This window comes from Xyrauchen texanus, chromosome 39 (assembly GCF_025860055.1).
Source record: "Xyrauchen texanus isolate HMW12.3.18 chromosome 39, RBS_HiC_50CHRs, whole genome shotgun sequence".
Classification (NCBI taxonomy): domain Eukaryota; kingdom Metazoa; phylum Chordata; class Actinopteri; order Cypriniformes; family Catostomidae; genus Xyrauchen; species Xyrauchen texanus.
The window spans coordinates 31,205,020-31,221,265 of record NC_068314.1 but is presented as its reverse complement, the minus strand read 5'-3'; the positions used below and the strand labels follow the sequence as shown (position 1 = coordinate 31,221,265).

At 41.6% G+C, this 16,246-nt stretch overlaps 1 protein-coding gene across 1 annotated transcript in view; it reads right to left on the bottom strand.

Annotated features, from left to right (window-relative positions):
* Positions 1-16,246, bottom strand: part of LOC127632735 (metabotropic glutamate receptor 8-like) — a 36,364-nt gene that overhangs the window by 1,665 nt on the left and 18,453 nt on the right. The window contains exons 5-10 of the mRNA XM_052111479.1: positions 15,597-15,737; positions 14,928-15,128; positions 11,715-11,854; positions 11,012-11,635; positions 4,284-4,595; positions 250-494 (exon numbers count right to left, since the gene is read on the bottom strand). Of these exons, the coding sequence (XP_051967439.1) occupies positions 255-494; positions 4,284-4,595; positions 11,012-11,635; positions 11,715-11,854; positions 14,928-15,128; positions 15,597-15,737 (1,658 nt within the window). The 3' untranslated portion in view covers positions 250-254. The remainder of the gene's footprint in view (positions 1-249; positions 495-4,283; positions 4,596-11,011; positions 11,636-11,714; positions 11,855-14,927; positions 15,129-15,596; positions 15,738-16,246) is intronic.

Sequence of the window (16,246 nt, the reverse complement as noted above, 5' to 3'; positions counted from 1 at the left end):
TAGAAAGCAGAATAAAACAGTATTAATGTTGAATTTTTGAATGTTTAAACTTTTAAACTTTGTTTTAGCTTATTATTTTGATACTTTGTTCTGTGAAACACCTAGGGCCTCCTTGGGGCCTCCAAATCCAGTTTGAAAACCCCTGGCATAGGGCACTGCTGGTACCCCTCAATTAAAACACCTGCATGATGCCCCTGTTCAGTACAGGCTGCTGCTGCTGCAAAGTCAACACTAAAATGATCTCTTTACCTCCTTCACTGGGATCTATCTGGTTCAATTTTGGTCTCTCCATTCTGTTTGTCATTGGATTTCTGCGAGAGATGAGTCGAGACCGTGGCAGCCTGAGCCACAGCTTTGAAGCTACGCTTGCGTTTCTGAACATTCTGCTCTGGGTGGAAGATGATCACATAGACTTTGGGGATGTACAGCATTCCAAGGGACACCGTGGCACTCAAGCTCATGGACACGGTCAGCGTGGTGGTCTGAATGAACATCTGGTTGAGGACGGAAAAAGATTAAGAGGTAATGTTTCAGCTTGCGCTCGACCGTGACCTTGCACATGATGTAGATGAGCCGTCAGGGTTTTAATGTTGAGATATTACTTCACATTAAGCATGCACACTCTCTGTTGATTGTCACAGGGATCATGTTGAGAGATCAATTCATTTCCTGGAGATCAGTGTGATGACTAATCATTTCATTCCATGTAAGTGCCACAGTACATACAGTGAAGTTGAAAATGGTGGATTCAAAATCTAAACAGAAAGACGTAGAAAATGTAAAACAGAGAAACATTCTGGACTATTTCAAGGACACTAATCAAATAAGCAAATTTGTGACATTGACCATGTTAACTCCTTTGTTTGAAACTTCCATTGAAAAACAAAAGATGCTCTTTGGAATATTTTCAAATCCTTCTCGGATAACATGAATTATGAGGTTTTGAACAAACTTACAGGCTCCATGTCAGCTCAAGTGCATGCTTTCATTAAATCAAAAGAGGGACTCACAAAATATTAAGAAATTCTGTAATATTCACATTATAACAAGTGAACATTTGTGCTCCATTGTATAATCTTCACTGATATTCTGCAGCTAATGAGAGCCAGACAAATAAACCCTGATAGGCAATATAACTGATGCATCATTTGTATCTCTATGTGAGTCATTCATTTATTATAACTGGCGAACATGCAGACACAGTGTTAATTTATAATATATAAATAACTTGATAGCCTATGGAGACCCCTGACATTTTATGAGATTGTACAAAGCAAATGCTGGTAAAAAAATTCAAGACTGCATAAATACTCCTGCAATACACAACTAAAATACCTTTAAGTGAATGTCACATAAGCCCAATCAATAGCTTGGGCAATCACATCTTACTGTAATATGATGTTTCAAAAATTCCAGGGAATTATAACGCTACACAAAATAGACTATAAATTTGAACCTCGTATGATAAAATGTAAGATAACGGTACACAAATAAATAAATTGGCCACAGGCCACACATGGCCCAATATTAGACTATGTAGCTCCTGCATACAATTGGGCATATCTGGTCTCTTTTTCTTGCCTGCCTTTCTTTTCATTCAAAAAGAACCGAAAAGACTTGAAGAGCACCTGAGGGGCAAGAGCACTGCGGTTGACCGGCCACTAAAAGACCTCTCTATTAGTCAGAGTATACTTTCCATTTTTAAATCCCTCTGCATTGTTGGCAAAACCATCCCCCACAGGATGAATAGATGTGGAAAACTGAATGAATAAATGCATGGTGTGGTTAGCATCTGAACATACGCTGTTATGCCATTTAAATAGTAATTAAAGGGATAGTTCACCCAGAAATCTAAATTATGTCATCATTTACTCACCCTCATGTTGTTCCAAACCTGTATGACTTTTTTTTCTTCTGCAGAATACAAAAAGCGAATTGAAGAATATCATAGCCACTATATAGCCCATATAATGAAAGTGAATCAGGAATATACTGTAGCTGTCAAGGTCCAAAATGACATAATGCACTATTGTGTTTTTGTTGTTGTTGTTGTTGTTGTATGTGAAGCCAAATAAAAATGTTATTCACAATAAAAAGTGGTCCATACAACATATGTGCTATATTCCATGTCTTTTGAAGTCTAGCATTGTGTGAGGAACAGACTGAAATGTAAGTCATTATTCTTTAATAATCTTCCCCTTGTGGGCTGTAAATTCATTCATTGAGTCAAAGAGTTGAACCTGAGAACCGGACTGGACTGGATCGATCTTGTGAACTGGATCAACTGATTCATTGAATAAGATCAGACTCCAAAGAACAATTTGTTCTTGAATCAGACATCCCTCTTCCCTCATGCACCAGGTAGAGCACAGGCGGAACGTCAAGATATTTAGTGAATAACTATTAAATTTCGGTCTGGTCCTCACAGAAAGCTATTGTAGGACTTCAGAAGACTTGAACTGTTAAGCACGAGTGAAATAGATGTCTTTTATGATTCTTTTATTGGGGTGGGTGGGGGATGGGGTAAATGGAATAGTTCACACCAAAATTAAAATCTTTTATCATTCACTCACCCACAGCCATCCAAGATGTGTATGACTTTCTTCTGCAGAACACAAATGAATGCGCAGAGCACTCGATGGTGCTAGGAACTGTAATCAAGCTTGAAATCATTCCAAAGAGATTAATGATGTCAAGTATTATAGTGAAAAATGTGTTTAATTTTCTGTTCTCAACCAAAACCTTCAGATGACTTTGATTAACTTACTGGAGTTGTATGGATTAACTTTTATGCTACTTTTATCTGCTTTTGGAGCTTCAAAAGTCTGACCACCTTTCTCTTGCATTGTATGGACCTACAGAGCTAAGATATTCTCCTAAAATATTTGTTTGTTTTTAGCAAAATTAAGAAAGTCCTACATATCTTAGATGGCATGAGGGTGAGTAAATGATGAAATAGAACTGGATTGCTCATGACATTAAAACAGTGAAGCCACTGCGCCGCCATATTGCTATGCCCAAACATCCCAATGTGTCCGTTGGCTTAATAGGAAATTATCTTATTTCAGCAAGTAAACATTAGTCATTCATTCACCGATTTTATAGCTGAAATCTGCATGTGCACCCCTACAACGCAAAACATTTATTTAAAGTCATGAATTTTTCCTGTTTCTTGAAAGCCTGAGCGAGTTTTGTGTATCTGAATTAAACCGTATCATCTTTAACAAACTTCATAAGCGAACAGATCAGCTGAATGTAAACAAGTTCACTGAAACTGAGGTAAGATACAAACAGACATTTTCAGACTTATTTATTGTGAGGATCGAAGAGTTTGTTCAGAGTTACTTGTTTTATGTTTTCATCAAAAAGTGCCTTTTTCTCGCGGTCACTTGAATAAGAGCGCACGCTCTCTCCCCTCTATCACACACAAAGGTGGTTAAAATTAAACTGATACGCTAGGTTTAAATGGCAAATACAAACGTATTTATGACATGTTTCCATCTATGACTACAGAGAGCACTTCAATATAAAAACATACCGGGCATTTAAGGTTATTTAGAATTCCCTGTCTGACTTTTTTAAAGTCCTGTTCAGGGGTAAGGACATGCTGTCACCCTAAACAAGCAGATATTACAGCTTTTCCTTCTTTTGGTGGACGTTGACCTACACTGATAGACTGAACACGAGGGCAGGCGAATGCTCTGACATCGCAAACCATGTATATCTTCTCCCTCCTAACGAATATAATCCAGAACAAGCAAATTAAACATTAAACATGCTTGTCACTAGAGGGCGAAATGCAACTGTTGTATAAGGAGATACAGATTGTGAAACGGGGCTTTTTCGCCTGTCAGTCATTGAAGCTCTATTAGAGTTTGGGCATACCAAGATGGCCGCTCGAACACTTCCGGTGGCTTCACCTCCTGCTGGCAGTTTACCATTGCATCGGCAATCCACTTCTATATGTATATCAGTGGTGAAAACTCAATTAAAAAAGGCATAGCACACTATTCCAGAACAGTCTTAAAGGTCTGTACAGGGTTCTGTGGATGTAGGAGCTTGGAGGAGTTACAGTCCAAAACAAAGTTTGTAGAATAACAAGTAATAAGTGTTATCATTTAAACGTATCGAATAAATGTTGCTGCATAAACAAAACAAAACTGCAGAAATTCCAAAATATGTGGCTCGCCGTTCTTTATCTTCTAATTGTTTCTCCATTTTGTAGATATATAGATATAATAACAGTATATTGTTCTTCATTTATAGCTTCATTAACAATTTACCTTTTCTGTGGATTGTGATGTGCCGAAGAAGATGGGTACAAAGGCCAACCAGATGATACAGGTGGTGTACATGGTGAAGCCGATGGGCTTGGCCTCATTGAAGGTCTCAGGAACCCCCCTGCTTTTGATGGCATAGACTGTACATGTGACCATCAGCCCCATACTGTAGCTCAGACAGCCAATCAGTGAGAGATCTGACATATCACATTTCAGGATCCCACGTGCATACTCAGGGTTGGGGGGGCGCAGCTCTTCGAAGTCGATAATGGTGTGTGGGGGAACCACTCCAAACCAAATGAAAATACTCAGGAGCTGCACGCAGAGAAATGTCATGAAGGAACATTCGTACAATATCAGTGTCTTTGCACAATGGTCGTTGAAATCACAATTCACTGTTAAGAATAAAATTCAAGCCTAATAATTTTGGAATAATAATGTGTGAGCATGTCTATTAATGGAGGACACTAAAGCGAAGAGCTTTCTGGGGATTTGCTGCACCTCTCTGAGCTTCACTTAAAATCTTGCATGTTTTAAATTATTCAATGCTGAAAGGTCCTTGGAAAAAAAAAAGTATTTTGGAGACATAAAGCAAAGTGGCTGCAGAGAACTAAGGGGCTCCATTGTGAACTACATTGTTCATTTTGTATTGATTATGCTCCACTTAATTAATTTAGCCTGAACTGCTTAAATGGATAGTTCACAAAAAAAATTAAATTCTCGATTGAGAAAAAGGTCTCCTAAGCAACCAAATTGGCCCAGTTGCTAGGGAGGGTAGAGTCACATGGGGGTAACCTCCTTGTGGTCACGATTAGTGGTTCTCGGTTCTCGCTCTCAATGGGGCATGTGGTATGATGTGCGTTAATCGTGGAGAGTAGCATGAGCCTCCACAGGCTGTATGTCTCCATTATGTCATGCACAATGAGCCACGTGATAATATGCACGGATTGACTGTCTCAGAAGCGGAGGCAACTGAGACTTGTCCTCCGCCACCCGGAATGAAGTGAAAAACCATACCCTCACGAGGACCTGCTAAGTAGTGGGAATTGGGCATATTGGAGAAAACAAAACAAATCATTCAGACTATTCAAATTTGTTTTGTTGATTAATTTTGCAAACTTTATCATTTTTAAGAAATTTAAGAATAAACTTTGGAAATCTCTTGTTGGCCGTGATGACATCATTGCAATATTTTTGTTCTGGATTTTGATTGGTACTTTTTGGACATCTATTTTGTCTTGTTTTTCTTGCATCTATTTAAAAATAATAATAATAATAAACTTTATATTTATTTAGTGCTTTTAAAGGTAGCTTCTCAAGGCTTTTTACTTAAAAACATGTACGGGTCATAAAGTTTAGATGTTATTTCACCATGGTAGTCATGTCATGTCTATTTTTTTGTTGGCACTGAATGCTTACTGTACTATACAAGAATGTCAGTTTTGTCTAGCTGAATGCTATTGTGTATCACACTGAGCTTTTTAGAAACCGATTTCAACAGTAGGTAAATGTTTACTGGGAAAAGTCAATACTGTAAAATACTGTACACAGAAAAAGAATATGCACATTTGTATGTATACAGTTAATCTACATTTACAGAAAATTCACATTTGCATGTCCATTTTTACACATTTATTACATGTAAAGTCAAATATAGTGAACAGAAAATTGCCACAAAATGACATCCATGCAAAAAAATACAAAATACATAAAAACATGTAAACGCAACAACGAAAAAACATTCCATGTCATAGATATTTATGGAATATACATGTATGTCTGACAGATTTTGATAATTGAACGGATGATTTTGCATATGATGGGCACACACAATGAAACATTGTTAGAAATTGTGAAGAGTATGAAAATTTCATTGAGAATCAACTCATCAGTTTTGATCAGCAAACCATATGCCCGTACTTACTCTTTTGCAAACTTGTGCCAAAACACATGCAATTTGCTTAAATGAATAAGAAATTCAAATCTGGTGTGAACAAGAAACTAATTGTTCAGAGATTTGAATGGAATGTTTAAAAAAAAAAAAGAATTCTCATTCGAGAATTGAGCCAAAGCGATTGAGAAAAACTGTAATATTTGCAAGTTTTTCTATGTAAAACATTTGTGTGTAGTGTCCCCATAATTTAAATAGCTTAAAAAAACATACTAAACAATGTTTTATTGAAAATTTAAAAATACAGAAACAGTTTTTTGTTAGGGTTAGGTTTAGGGGTATGGTTAGGGGATAGAATCTATAGTCCATACAGTATAAAAATCGTCTCGGTTAATATCGTAACTGAGACGATATTCATTCCCTGATGGAGGGAACGAGACATTGTGTCGATGTAGTGACACTGGGGGTCTCTCTCGAAGGCCAATGAGATTTGCCGAACAGAATTTGCATGCCTCTCCCCTGGATATACGAGTATAAAAGGAGGGAAGCTTGCGTCTGTTCAGACAGGAGAGAGTAAGGTCCTGGCCATTTCAGCAGCTTAGTACAGTGTTGTGGAAAGAGGGACACAATGTCTCGTTCCCTCCATCAGGGAACAGAGGTTATGACAGTAACCAAGACATTCCCCTTCTATCACTCACTCAACGTTGTGTCGATGTAGTGACACTAGGGGTCCCTATCCAAAAACACCACAACATTGAACGTGTTACGTTGGCTGCTGATGCAGGTGCAAGCTTCCCTAACGCCCGAAGAGACGTCATATAGTTCCCCACATCCCTGAGGGAGGGAAGCGACGTAACTAGCCTGGGAGCAGGCCGCGCCAGCCTTTTCTCTCTATATGTTTTCTCTCCATAGAGCGTTAGATGCAGCTGGGGGCATCTAACGCTATAACACGAATCGGAAAAGGCATTCTTTTCCAATCCTAAACTTTCAGGGGGAAAAGACCCCACGGAGACCACATCCTGCCCAACAGGGGAGGTTAACATGTGGCAAATACATCACATGGGCTTACCAGCCACACATGGAAGTGGCGCGGTGGTAGGTCCTGCCTTGACGGGGAGGAGCTCTACAAATACAGTGACTGGGGACAGAGGGAGCACTGCCCAAGGGAGACATGTGTCTGCCGATAGGGGGACCACACCACAGAAAATACATCACAGGATATTTTGGAATAATCAGAACCTGTGGCGCACCTATTCCAGTGCAGGCAAGTCGGTGCCTGCGGTGGGTCTAGCTGCAAACTTCCTCTGCTGAGTTTAGAGCCAGAGAGCTACGGAGGAAGGACACCCAGGGTCCGTGGCTTGTGGACTCAACTGGGGGAGTAGAGCGCACGTCTTTACCTCAGGGGAGGGGAAAGGCACTATGCACAAGCAATACACCTGGCCAGCTGATGTCACCATATTACCGAATTCTACACTTTCGGACCTGTCAAAACACAGGATGAAACTGGCTCAACCCAGAGAATGTAAGACCTTGCAAATGTATTGGGTGTTGCCTAGCCCGCCGCTCTGCAGATGTCTGCTGGAGAGGTACCATGGCCAGTGCCCATGAGGATGCCACACTCCTTGTAGAGTGTGCTCGAACCCGGAAGGGGGCGGGCACGGCTGGGGTCTGGAAGGCCTACACAATGGTGTCCACGATCCCATGGTCAAGCCTCAGTTGGGGACAGCGTTCCCTTTCCGCTGTCCACCAAGCAGACAAAGAGCTGCTCAGAGTGTCTAAAGCTCTAGTGTGATCGAAGTAGGTGCATAAAGCACACACCGGATACAGCAACGCTAAGGCTGGGTCTGCCTCCTCCCAGGGCAGCGCTTGCGGGTTCACTACCTGAACCCTAAAGAAGGGGTCGTAGGACCCTTGGGCACCTGGCCGTTTGGGGTCTCAGGATGACGTGAGAGTCTGACGGACCGGGCTCCAGGCAAGGGTCACTGAGAGAGAAGGCTTGCAGGTCCCAACCTTTTTGATGGAAGTGAGCACAATCAGGAGGGCCGTCTTCAATTGGAGGGCCTTTAGTTCGACGGATTCTACCGGCTCAAACAGGGCTCTCTGAAGGCCGAGAGGACAATGGAGAGATCCCATGAGGGGAACAGGCATGGACTAGGAGGGTTCAGGCTTTGGGCACCTCTAAGGACACTTGCGGGTCTTCAGATCGGGAAGAACACCCATTTGCGAATAAGTGCCACTTTGGGGATAGAGCCTGGTAGAGGAAGCTCTGGCGTGAGTGACCATGTCTACGACGGCTGGTGGTAGACCATTTTAGACCTTCCACATTCCATTCTGGGCGCAGATGCCAGAGGCTGCCCCGTCCGTGAGAAAGAAGGTCCTTCCTCAGGGGAATTTGCCAGGGAGGTGCTGTCGCGAGGAGTATGAAATCCGAGAACCAAGTCTGAGTGACGAATGACTTGTTCCTCATCCTCCCTGACCTTGCACAGGACTTGTGCAAGTAGGCTCACTGAGGGAAATGCGTACTTGCGCAGCCCCCGGGGCCAGCTGTGTGTCAGCACGTATGTGCAGAGGGGAGCTTCCGTCAGAGAGTACCAGTGCGGGCAGTGGGTGGAATCTCGGGAGGCGAACAGAGCTACCTGTGTGCTGTGGCGAACCGTGCCCAAATCACGGCACTAAAATGGACCACTTGAGGGTGGAGTCTCCACTCTTCGCTGAGCGTTACCTGTGGGTAAATGTGGGCAAACAAAGAAAAGGAACAAAAGATTCTCCGCCCGGCCCTCCACCAGGGGATGGAGTGGTCTGAACACCAGCTCCGCAGCAGATGTCTCTCTCCCTAGGTTGCCCGTCTCAGCAGCATTTGGGAGCCTTCTGGGCGCCAACTCGGTCAAGTCCTCAGCTTCGGAGTCCGCCAGGACTCTCTCCGATAAAGCGGTGAAACTTTCATCCAGCTCGGGAGTCCGAAAGAGACATCAGACTGGCCGTAAGGCAAGCCGGTCTCATCTCGGACGCGGACGGGGGCAGACAGGCATGCTGGGAAACGGGTGGTCCGCGGGGTTTTACCCAGCAAAACCATGCCCGTTGAACTCCCGAAAATGCCCCTAGCGCCAGCCTCACTAGGCGCAGCGAGGGGGGTGGCTGGAGTGGCTTTCCCCCGGAAGAAGGAAAGCCACAACCACAACGTTGCCATGGTCATGTTCTCACAATGAGAACATGAACCATCCACAAATTCTACCTCAGTATGTTCTCTGTCCAGACACTTGCAGCAGCACCCGTGGCCATCTGAAGCGGACCGCATCCGGAATAACACATGTACAGAAGGGCATCTTGAAAAAGATGAGTCTTTAAAAAGACATTCAATGTTCAAGTGCTTTGCTCTTTTAGAGATATATACTCATTAACAGAAATAAAACTCTTTTAGGTGGCTGTCGAAGCGCCCAGGGGCGTAGTCTGCACTGGGGTGCAGAGAAGAGAAAAGCTGCTGATTTTCACCGTTTCTCCAACAGCACACGCTCTTGTTAGAGATGAGTGGAACAGCAGTGGATTTATTCAGCTCACTGAAACACAACCGCTCGGCTCCAAAGAAAAAATCTGTCTGAACAGATGCACGATTCCCTCATTTTATACGCATATGTCCGGGGGAGGGGCATGCAAATTCTGTTTGCCAGATCTCATTGGCCTTTTCTCAAAGATAGAGGTAACCGAGTGTAAAGTGATCAATGGAAAGGAGGAGGCGAGAACCGGCATTTCAATATAAATAATAGTTTAATGATAAACTCAAAAGACAACATAAACACACACACACAACGGACATGTCCGTTAACGATCTCTCTCTGCCGCACGATCCTCTGCAGTCGACCTTTAAACCTCAGAAGCTTGATTAGCCTAATACAGGACCGGGTGTGTAGGATCACGACCCGGCCCCGCCCTCCGCCCTGCCACACCGAGGCTCTCAAAAGAGACCCCTAGTGTCACTACATCGACCCAACGTCGAGTGAGTGACAGAAGGGGAACATTATGTCTATGGAGAATCCTCACAATGATAGTGTGTGTGTGTGTGTGTGTGTGTGTGTGTGTGTGTGTGTGTGTGTGTGTGTGTGTGTGTGTGTGCATACAGATAGCTGCAAGAGACCACTGCAAAATGATCAGTTTCTCTGGATTTGCTATTTATAGGTATGTGTTTGAGTAAAATTTAATTTTTTGTTTTATTCTATAAAGTACTGACAACATTTCTCCCAAATTCCAAATAAAAACATTGTCATTTACAGTATTTATTTGCAGAAAATGACAACTGGTCAAAATAACAAAAAAGATGCAGTTTTCAGACCTTGAATAATGCAAAGACACAAGTTCATATTTGTTTTAAAACAACACAATACTAATGGTTTAACTCAGGAAGAGTTCAGAAAATAGAAAACCTGGAATGTGATCAAGAGGAAGATGGATGGTCACAAGCCATCAAACAAAGCCGAGCTGATTGAATTTTTGCGCCAGGAGTGGCATAAAGTCACCCAACAGCAATGTGAAAGACTGGTAGAGTGTATGCCAGTACGAGCCAATATGCCAGTACGCATGAAATCTGTGATTAAAAATTAGGGTTATTCCACCAAATATTGATTTCTGAACTCTTCCTAATTTAGTATTGTGTTGTTTAAAAATGAATATGAACTTTGTCATTTTCCAGTGATCTCTTAATGTTTTCCAGAGCTGTATATAGACAGACATACAGACAGAGACAGACAGACAGACAGACAGAGACAGACAGACAGACAGACAGACAGTTGGAACTATACCTTTAATAATTAAAGTCACTATTGCTCGTGGCCTAGTAGCATTCACACACCTGTACTGAGATCAGAATGAAGGTGATGATCAGCTGAGACGTGGGGCTGATAAATTTTGGTGGTGTGACAGATTTTTTCCCTTGCTCGAAGATCCTGTAGATTCGATTGGTTTTAGTGAGCATAGCAGCATAACTGATGCACATGCCCAGCCCCAAAAACAGCCTGCGGAATGCGCACACCACGGCGCCCGGCTCGGCGATCATGAGGAATGTAATAAGATATATGAGGAAGATGCCTGTCAGAAGAACATAGCTGAGCTCACGGCCTGAAGCCCGGACAATGGGGGTGTCGTTGAAGCGGATGAATGTGATAATGACTCCGGATGTGGCGAGAATGCCCAGCACGGCGAGAAATACTGGGATGATGGCCCACGAAGAGCTCCACTCCAGCTTTATAATGGGAGTGGGTCTGCAGCCGGTGCGGTTCAGGGTGGGCCGCATGTCAAAGGGGCAGGTGTCACAGTTAAACTCGTCCATGAGGTACTGATAGCCATCACATAATTCACAGTGCCAGCAGCACGGCACACCCTTCACCATCCTCTTTCTCTCTCCAAATTCACATGGGAAACTGCAAACAGAGTCTGGAACCTGTTTATCCCCTCCGGACCACTGCATGTCTTCAGCCTGAGAAAAAGAGTAACATGTGTCTCATTAACAAGCATTTGAAATGGTCGTAAACAACCAAGGGGCTTAATATGCTTACACTGAGCCGCAAGTGGTTAGTCCACTGGCCGATGATTCTATATCCCGGGTTGGTGGTGTTGGAAAGCTGGTACTGAAAGATATCGTATCGTCCCGGGGCGTCACCATTCTCATTAAACATCACACCTGTACCGGCGCTGCCTTCAGAGTAAACAGAGACATGGGATCTGATGTTCAGCATCACTTGGTATTATTTCAAATGCAGTTATTCTGATAGAAACAGTCCAACGCAAGGGCATAAAATTGTATATCCACCCAACCAATACACTGCTATTTTTAAGTTTATTCATAAGCTTCTTCATCACACCATTGTTCTTTTTGGCTTTATTTTGTTTCTTTATTTTTCAAAGGAACATCAGAAGCTAAAGCCAGAGAGAATTTCCCCTGCACTCTGGGAAACATAACTTTGAAGGTGACTCATCAATTTCAAAGGCTCCTTAAAAGACAATATGCTGTTGCCATTGAAAGAATTCACACAACCGCTCAGTTAGGAGAACAAAGGCAAATTCCATCTGTGTCTTATGTCCCCTCAGTAAACCAAAATATATCAGAGTTATAGAATCAAACAAGACATGAGACCATCGTCGTTCAACAGGGGAAAGTTCACCACAACTGCCTGTTTTGCATATTGCCCCTCTGGCTCACAAACCCAAAGGACTATGCGGATGTCCACGGTGCATAAAATGAATAGCTGTGCTTTTCATAGAAATCTCAAAGGACTGAAAGACTGAGTGACGAAAAGAAAAGGGATTTTTACTGAGAAATATGGCTGTTAAGGGAAATGCGTCTTGTGTTTGGAGAGAGGGTGCCCCGGGGAAAAATGAAGACAACGAGAGAGAGAGAAGCGAGGTGGGGGGAGGGGGATATGGGGGGGTGGGGGGGAGGGTTAAAACAAGTCTGTGTACTGCTGTATTGTGCATTAGTAGATCTCTTCAGGCTGGTTTGAGTGCTGACCTCCTCTCACAGCACTCTCTGACTAACCCAAGGGACTCACAGCCCTCCTAAGAAACTGCAGCTTTGGTGTTGGCCTTTCCCCTTCCAGAGAAACTATTCCTTACCTATTTTCACCTGTCAGTCTAACTGTATTGGCTGAACCCTAGATTCGAGAAGTGGTCTATTTGGCCAAAGCACATTTATTATCTGAGGCACGTTCCACACTTTAGCATTGGATGAATTAATTGTATGGTTTTCGTTATGAGAACTAGTGCTGCAACAACTAATCGATAAATTCAATAATATTCGAAAATGAACATGTTTAGTCGGATGTGTGCTCTGTGCACATATAAACTCTGTCAGTGATGTCACTTTACAGTAGCTAAAATGTGTTTGCATGATATAATTTGTTTGAAAAAAGTCGGAGACAAGTAGAAAAAACACAACCCAATTTGTTTAGTGCTCAGGAACACTTTATGTTTAACACTTTAAATATCATAAGCATCAAGATCAGTGTGTGCTTGTGCTATTTGAAGACCTTTAGGGTTGTTTCTCTCCAGCGCATAACTGACATTTTACTGCTATTATACATATTTGATCATGTATAAACGTAATGAATTCAAAATCAGGCAAGTATTTCCATTTCGTTAAACTGTTTGTCTTTAGCACATGCATGTCTCCTTGAAACTTCACTTAGCAAGCGAGTGCGCATGCATCTTTGAAAGAAATGTTTATTGTAATATTGATATTTTAATATTTTTTCTACATCATTAATATTTTTAAATAAAAAACATTTCTTCTCCCCTTTTCTCCCCAATTTGGAATGCCCAATATCCAATGCGCCCTAAGTCCTTGTTGTGGCGTAGTGACTCGCCTCAATCCGGGTGGCGTAGGACGAATATCAGTTGCCTCCGCGTCTGAGACCATCAGTTCGCTTATCTGATCACATGGCTTGTTGAGTGCGTTACCGCGGAGACATAGCGAGTGTGGAGGCATCACGCTATTTTCCGCAGCATCCAGGCACAATTCACCACACGCCCCACCGAGAGTGAGAATCACACATTATAGCAACCACAAGGAGGTTACCCCATGTGACTCTACCCTCCCTAGTAACCAGGTCAATTGGTTGCTTAGGAACCCTGACTGGAGTCACTCAGCACACCATGGATTCGAACTCCAGGTGTGGTAGTCAGCTACCCACACCCCCTTAATAAATACATTTTAATAAAATACAGGATATACAGTTTGGCTCTGCTTCCAATTAATCGATTAATTGAACAAATAATTGATTATCAAAATAATTATTAGTTGCAGCCCGAATTTGAACTATTAAATATGTTAGATTAACAGAACTAGAATATTACATTATATCTGTATCACAGAAAACCCCCTTAAAATTTTTATTTTATCTTATCCCTCCACAGGTCTTTGTGCATCTAAGTTTATTAGTGTTTATTACTAGAAAATCAGAAATTTCACAAATGATGGTTTTAAAATGTATTTAGACTAAATGTATACTAAATCCATCCATCCATCCCATCCATCGTCAACCGCTTATCCTGTGTACAGGGTCGCGGGTGTATACTAAATCCTCATATAAAATTAAAAGCAAATAAAACAGCTCATATAATATTACATTTGACATCCTCCTCAAAACAATTAAATACAAATCTATATATCTTAAGATAATGCATTAACATTATTTTGATGGCCATTTGTTGAAAAAAAAATATATACTCACTGTAAAATGTTTAACAAAAGTTGGAAATATACGCTAAATAACTGGGCAGTTGTGGTACAAATTCATGGTAAATATACAGTGGCCGTGTTCCAAGCATTATGGATGTAATTTTGGTGCGTGTATATTTTAACACATGTGATAAAATGTTAATATTACAACCTACTGGAACAACACAAATCTATCAGTTACAGTAAGTAATTAACAATTATGTCCTATGACATTTTTACCTTCCTTATCAGTTATAATTGTGACTTTTAAGAGAGTAAATGTTTACTTTCAAGAGTTTCACAGCCTTTTGCACCCTATTCAGGGAGAGTGCCCTGAAATAATGTTTCTCCTCACAAATTCAAAAAGACATTCCTCGAAAATAAAGATTTACCTTCAGATTCCTGTGAGTCAATTCAACACATCTTGTATGAATACAACCCATTCCATTCATTGAAATTCTGACTTTAAGATCTCTATTTTTTTCTCTGTGTTTGAGATGTTTACTGACATGCTTTAGTTGTGTCCTTGAGAAGATAAAAACACTCAGCTCACCATTAAAACTGACAGTACGGATGTACGTTAGCAGCATTCTTCCATCCACTGGATCCATTTTGTCACAAACACCCATGGCACCTGGGCAGAGGTCCATGTGCATGCTGTGGAGCGCGTGGGCCATGGCATACACCGCGTCGATCACAAATTGCACCTTCCCTTCCTGCTCGTATGCTGAATCCCTGCTGATTCGTTCCTCTCCTGGCAGATCAAAAACAACATGACAGGAATTGAAAAGCATGAAAACTTTACAGAGTGAATAATCCATTCAACCCAGCTTTACAGACTTTAGTCAGGTTAGACGCCATAGGTTGATGTGTATAATTTGTTTTGTATCCTAACTTAATGCAGTGTGCAGAGTCAACTATGAATAAACCATTTGTGGATTGATTTCACTTAACACTGCGGCTCTATTAAAGTATTCCTCTGTTTGTTTGAACGGCCCATCCAGCCTGACACAGTAACACTGGCTCGATCAGTGGCATTAATTTTGGGAGGGTCTGTCTGTACAACACTTGGACATTGAAATTAAACAGTCTAACCCATTGAACAGATTGCACAGACTCATTTTCAATCACAAAAAATGTAATATGGCATACACCTTGACTAAGTTCTAAAAACCTTAAAACTTTCAGTATACATTATACAACAATGAAATAATGTTTTCACCTGTGCATTTTCTTAATCCACCCTCCGATCTGGTTCCTGACCGCATAAGTTTGCATTTGAAGTCATCCTCCCAGAACTCAGCGAACCAGATGTTCCTCCTATTGTTTTCTAGAGATCTTGTGGTGAAGTACTGGTCAAATCCTGAGAAACAGGTGAAATATGAAATTGTTATCAAACACAATTTTGTCTTGAATAAAACCAGTTAATTTATATGTACATGCATAAAGCATATTGTCTAGGTTACCTGACAAATTCTTTGTGCAGTATACTGAAAAAATGTTAAAGTGGATAGTTCTCCCAAAAATGTAAATTCTCTCATCATTTACTCGCCCTCATGCCATCCCAGATGTGTATGACTTACTTTCTTCTGCAGAAAACAAATGGAGGTTTTTAGAAGAATATCTCAGCTCTGTAGGTCCATACAATGCAAGTGAATGGTGACTGGAATTTGAAGCTGCAAAAATCATATAAAGGCAGCATAAAAGTAATCCATACTAAGCGATATTAAAGGTGTGGGTGAGTAACAGATCAATATTTAAGTCCTTTTTTATATAAATTCTTGTCCCTGCTCAGTAGGTGGCGAAGAATGGGACTCGCCAATAACAAAAGAACAAATCTTAAGAGAGAAGAGTGTGCATTAGAGGCTGGTG